This window comes from Lynx rufus, unplaced genomic scaffold (genome assembly GCF_022079265.1).
Source record: "Lynx rufus isolate CCGP_SWC_20201006 ecotype Redwood Valley unplaced genomic scaffold, mLynRuf1.p SCAF_15, whole genome shotgun sequence".
Classification (NCBI taxonomy): domain Eukaryota; kingdom Metazoa; phylum Chordata; class Mammalia; order Carnivora; family Felidae; genus Lynx; species Lynx rufus.
Genome location: NW_025814829.1, coordinates 19340603 through 19352605, shown reverse-complemented (window position 1 = coordinate 19352605; position 12003 = coordinate 19340603). Strand labels below are relative to the sequence as shown.

Sequence of the window (12003 nt, the reverse complement as noted above, 5' to 3'; positions counted from 1 at the left end):
AATGACAACTGTTGCAGTGTAACCAGAAGATTCGCTGTCATCAGTAGGCCACAGTGCAGAGGGGGATATTTCTATCCTGAAGACAAAAACGTGGAGATGATTTCTTTCCTCTCCTTGGGGAAAACCAAACCATGTACAGTTTGTGTCCATTTCTGTGACTTAGGAAATGTCAGTGTCTGAACAGATGGGAAAGTGAGCTGGCAGCGTGTGCAGTCAGAGTGGGGGAAAGGGATGTCACCAAGGCCGAGGAAGCCCCATTCCTCACCTGCCCTGGCTGCTGGTCCAACCGTCTTCCAGTCCCCTTCTCCAGCTGCCACTGAGATTCCATCCCAAGAATCAGTGGAACTTGGGGACCGGCTCAGTGGAGTGATACATTTCCTGGTGTTGACTGAGTTCCCTTCTGAGCCAAACAGCTTGTCTCCATAAAGGGAGACTCCAAATGCTGGGTGCTCGGGCCCCCTCGTAGCCCTGTCAGTGCCTTAGTTTCATGCTCTGGAGCACAGCTGGAGTGCATTACCTTGCACCCCGGTAGGGGACCTCTGCCAAAGCATGCATCAGCAGCCCTGCTGCTTCTTAAAGGCACAGACGCAGAGGTGGGTTTCCCTCCACGAGTCCTTCTGCTAGGTCTGGGTTACTTTAAAAATCAACAGTCCATTCTTCTGTCTGGGTCCTCTCTTTGTGTGATACAGCTGCTCAGTGGCTGAGCTAGGCAGGGGCCAGGGTCAGTCCTCGATCTTGCAGAGGTTCTGCATTCCAGCCTAGCCTTCAGAGGAGTAGAAAATAAAAAGAGATGAGAAGGCAAGTTTTTCTGGGTCCCCACAGCCAGTCTCTCCCGACCAGTGTGGGCTGTCTGTAGACTGTGGAGGCAATAGGAGGGAGCTGCCTGGAAGTCCTTGAACTAAGGCCAAGGTTCGGGTGGCATTTTGACCGGAAGTCCTGAAACTGGCCAAGGCCTCGCACTGACTGGTGTTCTGGGGCAGTCAGCACATGAGTGGATGCCAAGCACTCTCAGATGTACCGGGAGGAGGTGCTTGGCTCTACTCTTGGTGCCCCCACAGGCTTGTGGGGCTCTGGATGCCTGACCAGTGACATCAGGCAGCCAGAGAGTTTCACTCTTGGCTCTAACCCATCCTGGCCACTGAGCTTTCTCCATTGTGTCTGCTTATCCAAGAGCCAGAGTGAAGTCAGCTCTCTTCAGATCTGAGAGCTGGCTCAGGCCAGCTCCTCAGCTGGGGGAGGAGGTCAAGTCAGTTGGGAGCTTAAAAGCCAATGGAGGAAAAGGTCAGGTCTCAGCCCCCTCCATTTGAAGAGAGGTTTTGTCTTCTAAGCAAGAGAATGGTCTGTGGGCATGTGAATGTGCCCACTCATTGCTGAGGAAGAAGGAGGCCAGTTCTATCCAGATGTCTCTATGCAGACAAGAGGCTAAGGGACACATGGTGGCAAGGTGACAGGAGCTGCCTCCACGTGGGTCCTGCCTCCTAATCTGCCAGCCTTCTGTTCCTCATCTGTCATCCTGGGGACTGTGGGTGACCTCATGCTCGTGCCATAGCCATGCCCCCATCAGGAGACAGTGGCTCAACCATCTTTTCACGCAGGGAAAAGCTTATTGGCAGTCGTTCTTAGGGAAGGGCAGACTCCTTTCCCACACAGATCTGGGGCAAACCTGGGGCAAAAGGATGGAGATCCACCAGATTCTGTGCCCTGTGGGGCCCTCTAGCATAGCCTGGGGACTTGTTCCTGGCTTCACGCTCTCTCTCGTTGAGTCAGACCTCTCATGCATGGCCCAGATTTATAAACACATGCCGGCTGCCAACAGCGGCAAGCTAGCCTCCTGACCCACTTCTCTCCTGCTTTCACTCTGGTGCACGGAGGGGAATGAAGGAGGGGCCGGAGAGGTGGCCACTCGGACTTCTACAGGAAATCCTCCCGCCGGAGCATTGTGCATCTGGAGCTGGGGCTGCCCGAGGTGCTCTTCTCTGGCCTAACGCCGGCTTCCGTGGAGCTGCAGACCCTGCCAAGTGCCAGCCGGGGGATAAGCCCCAGAGAGACCTGATCTTTCCAAACAGGTCCCACTCCTCATTCCCTCCTTGTGCTCTTTGGTCCTGGAGGAGGCCCACACACTTTGCCTTTGGCTTTTGTTTTAACATAGAAACCGTGAGGCTTACGGCTTGAACATGAGTACTTTTATGAACAGTAATGGGACTCTGGAACCGCCAAAAGAACTGTGTCCTCTTCCTGACCTGGTATTGCTTTCTTTTGGCAGGCTTCCCAGCTCTGCGCCCAGCAGCCTGTCCAGAGCGAGCTGGTACAGAGATGCCAGCAACTGCAGTCTCGTCTGTCCACCCTGAAGATTGAGAATGAAGAGGTGAGTTTCCTGCTTAGGAGACTTGGAGCCACCCTCCGAGTTTCCCTGTTGAACCTCTTTCTTGCTGCCCATCTGGGAGCAGGTGGAAGGAGCATGCAGAGAATGTCCGGGCTGCCGCAAACATTTCCTAGCCAAATGTAGCCTTGGATTTTCCCCCCTGCTACATCCTGCCCTTGAACTCCAGGAAGTTGCTCTTGCATTGCCAAAGGTTGAGCTCTATTTTGAGCTTTGCAAAATGCTTTTTTTTTCCCCCTCTACACATTTAATCAAAATGGCACTTGGCAGCTGTGTGAACAATATTGTGTCTCTGAAACCACCCCCTCATGCCTGGCTTTTTCCAGCATTTTCAAACAAACAGAGGCCTTTGACTTTGACACTTAAAACATCTCCATCGTCTTTGAAAAGGGGGACTTTCTTCTGGGCCCAGAGTACTTGCTTTCAACAGCTAGTTCAAAAGCGTAGCGTGATTAATTATCCAGCTTCTTTCTTTTGTGCTCTCGTGACTTCTTACCTGGCATCTCAGTCAGTCAGGAAGATCAGGAAGGACTGGGGATGGGTCACTTCCTTGGCAAATGGGGAAACAAATTCACTGATATGTTGAAACAGAACCTGGGGCATTGAGGGACCAGGCCCGTCTCATATCTTAACTAGCTCTTTACATCATGGGGTTGGTTTGGGTTTGTTTTATTCTCTCCAGTAGCACTTCCGTTATAGCCAAGAGCTAATATTAAATTTAAAAAGCAAACATTCACCAAAAGAGTTGGGTCAAATACATAGCATGAACAGGGGGGGTGGTTTTTAGGTCCTCACCCGAGAGAGGAGCACTGTATAGCCAAGTCCGTGCAATGGCTCTCATTCACTCAGCGCTATCGGGTGGGAAATGGGGCTGCACCTCCCGACGGCAGCCCCTGTACCCTCCAGCCGCCCCTCCCACAGCTCCAGACTCCCCCATTACCTGCTCTTCCACGACCTGCCCCTCATGCAGTACGTTGCCCCTTGTCGCGGCAGGTAAAGAAGACAATGGAGGCCACTCTGCAGACCATCCAGGACATTGTGACCGTCGAGGATTTTGATGTGTCTGACTGCTTCCAGTACAGCAACTCTATGGAATCTGTCAAGTCCACGGTCTCAGAAACTTTCATGAGCAAGCCCAGCATCGCTAAAAGGAGAGCCAACCAGCAAGAGACCGAGCAGTTCTATTTCACGGTGAGGGGGTCAATGGCTCTTGAGGATCCCCTGCAGCTCACGGGGGGACTCGGAACCCAGAGTCCCTGTCAGGTGTTGAAAGGGTAGTCTTTAAATATCTTGATTTGGATGTGGGCATATTCAGAGACCATTCCTACACTTAAAGACACAGATATCTACAAGTTGAATGTGTCTAACAGGGACACCTCCCCTCCTCCCCAAGAGAAAGGTGCTCCCAAGTACACCATCAGGAAGATTATTTTTTTAAAGAATTTTTAAAGCAGCTGGTAGGCTTCTGTTGGAAAGTTTCCTTCTCAGCTATAGAGTGTCACAAAAGGAGGACTTCATTTCTTGGTTCTTGGGAACTACATCCAAATATTCTGGCCAGCACATATCTTGTTTTGTTTTGTTTTTTTTAAGCCTATAATCTCTTGTAGGTGGTGCGATGACCTTATTTTATAATTTTTGTTGATGGGAAATTATCTTTCATAATGATGGCTAAAATTCAGAAGGACAGGTCATGTGCAGCATTGTTGGTTTGCAGGGAATTTCAAAACATTGTTATTTTATTATTTGTTATATCTCCCAGTCTTCTTTAAGACAAATAGACCCTATTTCCTTTAAGTAGTGTTAACAGCCCTTTGGAAGGTTGCTGGCTGGTCTTTGGTGCTGCTTTTTAATAATTAAGTTATTTTGAGCTTGCCAAGTAGGATTCATTGCCTGAGCTAAAATTTATTTTCTAATCTTCTGACAACCAAGAAAGGAGAAATTAAATTTGCAGATGTGAGATGAAATATAGCCAGTGAATATGCATACTGATTCTGAATGAGAGGAATTAACTTGTTTTTCAGTCAAGAAACACAGGCTGCATGCAGTAAATTGAATTTTTCCTCCAACTGGAACAATTTGTTTAATTCTTCTTTGAACACTGCCCTTTCTCCATTAAGAACACTAGTGATTTGCTATCTTTTCTAAAAAAAGAAATGTTTTTTTACTTAGTTAAACTAAGAATCCTTTTGATTTTTTTTTTTTTTAAATCCTGGAAAAGACTGTTGAAAAGGAGTGATTGAACAGTATTGTTCTTTTAAAATAACTTTTTTCCTGTTATATGAAGCAAAGCATGGTTAAGATATAAATATAGAAACAAAAAAGAGCAAATAAAAATCATCCGTAATCGTACTACCTTGAGATGACAGTATTAGGATATATTCCTTTCCTGTTTTTTTCTCTGGACAAGAAACATATATGTGAGTATATATTTATAATTTATTACAAAAAAGGGGATACTGCTGTGCATATTGTTTTACAGTCTGCTTTCATTTAGCAAGTGATTAATATTTTTCTAATTCATTTCATCATAACATTCTTTAAATATATTTATGAGTAAAATACTAAAATCTACATAGGGACATAATGGAACAATGCTTTGGCTCATTCATTCATTTTTGTAAAATATTTAGCTAATGCTCCATAAATGCTGAATATTTATTATCCCCACAAGCATTATTAACTTCTTCATTAGTCATTATTGGATTACTCTTTGATAATTTATCAAGGGTCTTCAATGTGCCAGACACCGTGCTAACTAACATCAGGAAGGCCGAGGGTAGGAGGTGAAGAGGGGGATGATAGGATTGGCCGTCTGAAGGAAGAACTTTCGTTTTCATTTCATATGTTTCCAAACAGTTACGATAGATTGATTTCTGCAATCAAAAAAATAAAGTAAGAAATTAGCAACACATACCTGCACAAATACATGAATGGCAACCAGGATGGATGGAGTTGGGGAAACCTTGCACACAAAGTGACTTTTGTGCTTGATCTCGGGGGATGAGTGAACCGGGCAGGGAGTCAAGAGGAGAATGGCCTTCCTTGAGGAGAGAGAGAGAGCAGTCTGTGCAAAGCATAAAGGCATACGAAGCCTGGGCTGGACAGGATGAGAACTTCTTGTCTATCATGACGGCTGTGTTGCCACCCCAAGCTTTCTTATCTCGGGAGGTTGTTGAACACTCTAGAGGCTTTTAATAATAGGATTGTTTAGCTGGTCTATCTGGACTGCTTAGATATAACACTCCTTAATGACCAAATTTCATTACATTGCAGAAGATTTCCATTTTTTTTTTTTTATTAAATAAGGAATTTGGGACATAAAAATTTGTATTTGAGCCCGTCAGAATTAGTTTTTGGCTTTCAATGAAGCTGTGACATGTGTATTCCAAGTTGACCTTCAGTAAGAGCAGGGACAACCATAGTCAAACAGGTGGCCTCTCAAACCTTGCCCACCCATTCATCTCTGTATGAATGCCCTTGATGTCCCCTAGCCCACTTCCCGTCTTTTGTGGCCAGAGCGCTACTTACCAAAATTGTGTGCAGTTTCCTTGGCTAACAGAAACACTTTTTGTCTAGGCTTGGGTAATAATGGATTTACAAGAGAGTTCAGCATTTTCGTGACTGGGGCTTGGAATGCATCAAGTAATTCATTTCATGATAACAAGGCTTTTTGGGGGGTGGTGAAATGGACATTTAATAAAGGGGGTGCGTATCAGCGTGGCTGCCTGCGCTTGCCAAACCGTACAAAGCCCGCGGACAGGCGTTTCCTAGTCTCTTGCCTTCACAAACGTTGCCCTTGGTTTTCTCTGGACCCTTGGAAAACATCAGAGGAACTCATTCTAGAAGCTCCCTTCTTTTGGAAAGTCGGGGGGCTGCTATGGGGCCATTCTCAGCTGTCATCAGATTGATCTGCCCAGATGACATCAATTGGAAGCTTGTAGCACGTCCTATAAAGGTCAGCTGTTTGCAGGAGTCCCAAGAAAATAAGCACGGAGTAGAAAAGCTTGAAGTGATTTTTAGAAAACATCTAACGAAAACCTTCTCAGCTGAAAGATTGAAAGAAAGAACCCAAATGCAGAGAAATTGGGTAGCTGTTCCAAGGGACTCAGCAAGGGCTAAAACTAGAACTCTGGTCACCTGGCCTCAGGCCGCTGGCTTTCTTCTCTACTCTCTGCTGAAGAGCTGAGGTGAAGGAAAGGCTCAGAAACATCCCAGCAGCTTTATCCCCTCTTTTGCTCTGAGTGAAGACATGTTTTCCTGATCTGCTTGGGTTTGTGTCACTCATCTTTCATAACACACAATCCAGCAACGTCAACTTCTTATCCCATTCCTTTTTTTTACAGGGGTTGTTAAAAAAAGTTTTTTTTAATTTAAAATGCAAAGAATTCAAAACAGCATACAGAAAAAGTCAAGCTTCTACCTATCTCTGACCCTCACTTCCTCTCTCCTCTGCCGGTGATTGAAACCAGTTTCTTCTGTGTCCTTCCAGAGGTAGCCTATGCATAGGCAACAACTGACATATCCTTTAATACAATAAAATTACATTAGAAATATCATGAAATCAGGGTGCCTGGGTGGCTCAGGTGGTTAAGCCCCTGACTTCGGCTCAGGTCATGATCTCATGGTTCTTGGGTTTGAGCCCCACATTGGGCTGTCTGCTGTCAGCACAAAGCCTGCTTCGGGTCCTCTGTCCCTTCTTCCTACCCCTCCCCTGCTCACTCTCTCTCTCAAAAATAAATAAACATTAAAAATATTTTTTTAAAGAAAGAAATGAAGGAGAATACAAAAAGAGGTACTATATCACTTGGGGTGCCGTGGCTCAGTTGGTTAAGTGTCCAACTCTTTTTTTTTTTTTTTTTTTTTTTTTTAAGTGTCCAACTCTTGATATCAGCTCAGGTCATGATCTCATGATCTCATGGTTCATGGGATTGAGTCCCACGTCTGGGTCTGTGCTGACAGGGAGGAGCCTGCTTGGGATTCTCTCTCTCCCTCTTTTTGCCCCTCCCCCTCATCTCAAAATAAATAAGTAAACATTTTTTAAAAAGGAAGTATACCACTCATACTGTTCTTCACTTTCCTTTTTTTCACTTAATTTTTGTTTTTTTGGATATTCTTTTCATATTAGTCCAAAGACATCTGCCTCCTTTTTAATTTTTTATGTATTTATTTTTTAATGCTTATTTATTTTTGAGAGAGAGAAAGAGAGAGAGAGAGAGAGAGAGAGAGAGAGAGAGAAAGCACAAGTGGGGAGGTACAGAGAGAGGGGGAGACAGAGAATCCCAAGCAGGCTCCCCGCTGTCAGCACAGAGCCCTTTGCGGGGCTCGAACTCACAAACATGATCTTATGACCTGAGCCAAAACGAAGAGTCAGCCCCTTAACTGACTGAACCACCCAGGCACCCCTGCCTCCTTTTTTAATTGCTACACAGAATTCCATTATATGAATGGATGTACCATCATTTATCTAACCAATTCCCTGCCAATTCTCGTGGGTCATGATGCTCTCTGTTTAGCTAAGGACTGTCAAAGCCTATAAGGCTGGCATTTCTCCTAAGTATTTCCTTGTACGGGGGTTGGAGTATGGGGTTTTGGTGTAGGGGATGGAGTAAAGAAGGAGTTAAAGTTCACAGCTGATAAAATGAACAAAGATAGACTGCCTGAATTCTTGGGGACAGAGTTGGTAAGGTAGTAGGAGAGGAGATGCACCTTGGCCATCTAGACCCCTAGATTTGATGTGGTCCAAGATCTTTTTTGATCTTTTTTTTTAATGTTTATTTATTTACTTTTGAGAGAGAGCACATGAGAGCAGGGAAGGGGCAGAGAGGAGGAGAGAATCCCAAGCAGGCTTCACGCCGTCAGCACAGAGCCTGACATGGGTCTCGATCTCACGACTGTGATCAGGATCTGAACCAATATCAGGAGTCAGGCGCTTACTCAACCGAGCCACCCAGGTGCCCCGAAGATCCTTTTTGATCTTGATATTCTTCTGCAGGCACTCAGGAAATGCGTGCTAAGTCGGTACCTATTTAGCCCCTGGCCCTGTCAATTAAAGTGGGAGATGTGCTCCCGTTTACAGGTTTGCTGTGTTACATATTCTGTCTGACAGCCGTTTCCTGCTTTAAAAATTGACAAGAGGAGAGAAATGTCAGTGTGCCTGGATGGTGGGGAGGCAGCCACCCCACAATGACATTTGTGTCTCTCTGCATGGGGCTGGGTAGACACAGTTCATTCTTCCCACCCATCCCCCTCCTTTGCAGCAGGTGGACACTTCACACAGATTAAATCCAAGGCATAACAAGGTCCGTGAGTTCTATACTGCCATCATATTAAGGGGAAGAGGTATTTTAAGTTAAATTTGAAAAGCATTCTAGTGCCTCTTTCTTTCTTTTTCCTTTCCTTTCCTTTTTTTTTTTTTTTTTTTTTAAGGCCAGAAACCAGTTGCCTTATGGATTAGCACAAAGCAAAGAAGTTGAGGGAGGACTGTTTTTAGGTTATATGAGCAGGTGAGTCAGGTACAAGGAATACTGTTGACTGCTGGCTGGTTGGCTGGACCATATGCTAATAATCACGGGCATGCTTGTTTTCCTATTTCATCTTCAAACAACCTTGGGAAAAAATAAATTATTAGGGGAAACTAAGACACTGGGGGTTAAGTGACTTGCCCAAGGTAAGCAGTAGGACAACAATATCCCAACTAGACTCTTTCATTTTACTACGACAAAAATGTCTGTCAGGGAGGAAGGGCTCAGAAAGAAAAACTGTTACATTAATACTTTTCAGTAAATAAAACTCATCACTGACCGGTAATAACCAGTTAGGAATCATTAAGAAATAATGAGACCGTAAAAACTGAATTGAAGGCTCACAGTGGCAAATAAAACCAAACCACCCAAAAGACTGTCTCCCTTCCTACTTTTTGAAGAAATTCTTAGTTTTTATGATACTGAATGTAAAATTTGGAGGGAGGGTAATGGCTCTGGTCGAACTGTGTATTGGGAACTTGGTTTCATTTTAGTGATCTAGAAGAAAACCCTGCCCTTTCTTTTCTCCTCTATCAATGAAAATCGAAGGTTAGTGACTTTACTTTTGAATATTTGGGGAGGGGAGCAAGGTGCAGGGGAAGGAGTGAAAGAAATGAATTACCTGTGTTGGAACATACTTTATTTTTTTATTATTTTTTATTTTTTTATTTTTTTGGGACAGAGAGAGACAGAGCATGAACGGGGGAGGGGCAGAGAGAGAGGGAAACACAGAATCGGAAACAGGCTCCAGGCTCCGAGCCATCAGCCCAGAGCCTGACGCGGGGCTCGAACTCACGGACCGCGAGATCGTGACCTGGCTGAAGTCGGACGCTTAACCGACTGCGCCACCCAGGCGCCCCGGAACATACTTTAAATAAGGAAAGTGACCCTTATTGTCCAAAGAAGGGATTTTGAGATTACGCATAACAGTTCTTTTCGTGGCCTTCTGGTCTCCAGAAGTCATCAAAAAGCCACTTATGCCTGGGGCACCTGGGTGGTTCAGTCGGTTAAGCATCAGACTCTCGGTTTCAGCTCAGGTCATGATCTCACGGTTTCATGAGTTCGAGCCCCACGTTGGGCTCTGTGCTGATGGTTCAGAGCCTGCTTGGGATTCTCTCTCTTCTCCCTCTCTCTCTGCCCCTCCGCCATTCACGCTGCCTCTGTGTCTCTCTAAATAAATAAATAAACTTAAAAAAAAAAAAAAAAAGGCACTTATGCCTTCCTTGCCTTCAGCTGCCTTGGCTCCTTTCTCTGTGTGTCCGGTCAGCAACTGAAGTCTTCTGCCAGCAAGTACAGATTATTTCTCCCAGCTTCTGTTCCATACAGACGAGTGCTAACTAACGTGGGGGACAGGGAGGTGACAAATAACATGTCCGTGAACTCTGGGATGACTTTACCCTGCCATCCCCGGCTTAGCCAGATGGAAAACTTCCAACCGTCATTTCCACCATTAGGGATGCAGGTCAACCTCAAGATAGTTTTTGATCCTGCAGGATTTCGTGGAACCTGAAGAGGTAATCCATCACATGGCTTTATCAGATTGTTATTTGTTTTAATGGTTCACCAAGTGACAGCAGAGTTAACTCTCAGACTGTGACATGAGTGAGAAAATGATTTCCAAAATCACAAGTAGAAATAAGAGTGAGAGGAAAGTGCATCCATCTCCTTGAGAATTTTGGCTGTTTTCTGAGCAGTCTGGGCTTGTTTTAAGGGTTACAATTCTTGGGGAATTTTTCCTCATTAGGAAACCTTGAGAGTCTCCTGGGATAACCTTCCAAAGAGGGGCCTTTGAGGGTTCAGATGTTAGCATTGGCTGTTTCCTGAAGGTTCTTCACCTCTGGGCCCTGCAGTCCTGTTCCCAGCCTCACAGTTAGGCGCTGCTTGGGGATTAGGCTATCACCCAGGGAAGACTGACAGCAGGTGAGCTGACAGCTGGAACAGATGGAAAGGGGAAGGTGACAAGGGAGCCTATTCTCGTGCACATGTTCTCGTGCAAAGGCACAAAGGGGCTGAGGAAACAGGTCATGGGTGAAGCAACAGAAATGATTTGGCATAGGGTTTGTTTTTGTTTGTTTTATACTTCATTTAGAGAGGAGGGGCACACTTGGGGGCTTGGATTGTGACCTCTGAGGAAGGTTCTAGCAGAGGAGAGTGAGGCTCTTCATTTCTTTACTCCTTCTTCAAGCATTTATTGGTGTCTATTATCTACTGGGTGCGGTAGTAAGCATCAGGGATTGCAAAGAATAATGACGTTGACCCTAGGGAACGGGCAGTCTGGGGAGAAAGACCCCTGAGTGAGAAGCCCTCTGGACCAGGGCTGTGTGAGATTCGCAAAGGCACACGCAGGGGCATCCCGGTGAGGATGTGCCTCCCAGAGAAAGCAGGGTTTTATTCTTTGTTTTTACATGAGAAAGAGAGAGAGAAGAAATCGACACTCTTGGTGAAAAGTTTACACTGTACAGAGAGGTACAGAGTAAAAGTAACTCACATTTTTTTCACGTTTTTTTTTTCCTGCTTTCATCCTAAGTGGTAATAGCCCTAAAATGAGAGGCTTGATGTAGAATTATACTTTTCGTTTAATACCTTGAAAGGACAGAAGTATTATGATTTAAAATGTGTTATCTGTTACCCCCTCCGCTGTGTCATGTATCACCAGTGACTCGCTCAGGGATCATACTCAGGGAAACACTGCCATCTCTCCTCTGAGTGTAGACAGGGGCAGATGACCCCTGACCCTGCAGATGAGCCATGGCAGCAGGAGACAACCGAGGCCAACGGTGGGCCCCGCACGCGGCTGCAGGGTAGAGTAGAAAGATGCCGCGTTAAGACTCCGAAGGCCTGGCACTACCACTTCCTGACTGGCCGTGACCTGCAGTTCAACGCCTGCCTCCCGCGATCAGCTTATTGGTAACAAGGGAACAACGATGTCCTCCCCAGTGTGCTCTGCAGAGTTCCTGTGCACGGCAAGGGAGAGAGTGTGTGCTAACGGGCTCTGAAAACCCTTGAATTGCTCCACACGTATAAAGAATTAATACCGCGAAGTTTTGTTGGGCTTCCCCTTCCGCTGCGCGCCCTAATGCCCGGATCGTGTGCCACCGTGAT

General features: G+C 45.7%; 1 protein-coding gene across 6 annotated transcripts in view; it reads left to right on the top strand.

Moving 5' to 3' along the window:
- Positions 1 to 12003, top strand: part of SRGAP2 (SLIT-ROBO Rho GTPase activating protein 2) — a 232481-nt gene that overhangs the window by 173352 nt on the left and 47126 nt on the right. For all 6 annotated transcript variants that reach the window (XM_047076591.1, XM_047076589.1, XM_047076590.1 and 3 more), the window contains 2 exons: positions 2264 to 2365; positions 3374 to 3571. In XM_047076591.1, coding sequence (XP_046932547.1) covers positions 2264 to 2365; positions 3374 to 3571 — 300 coding nt within the window. The remainder of the gene's footprint in view (positions 1 to 2263; positions 2366 to 3373; positions 3572 to 12003) is intronic.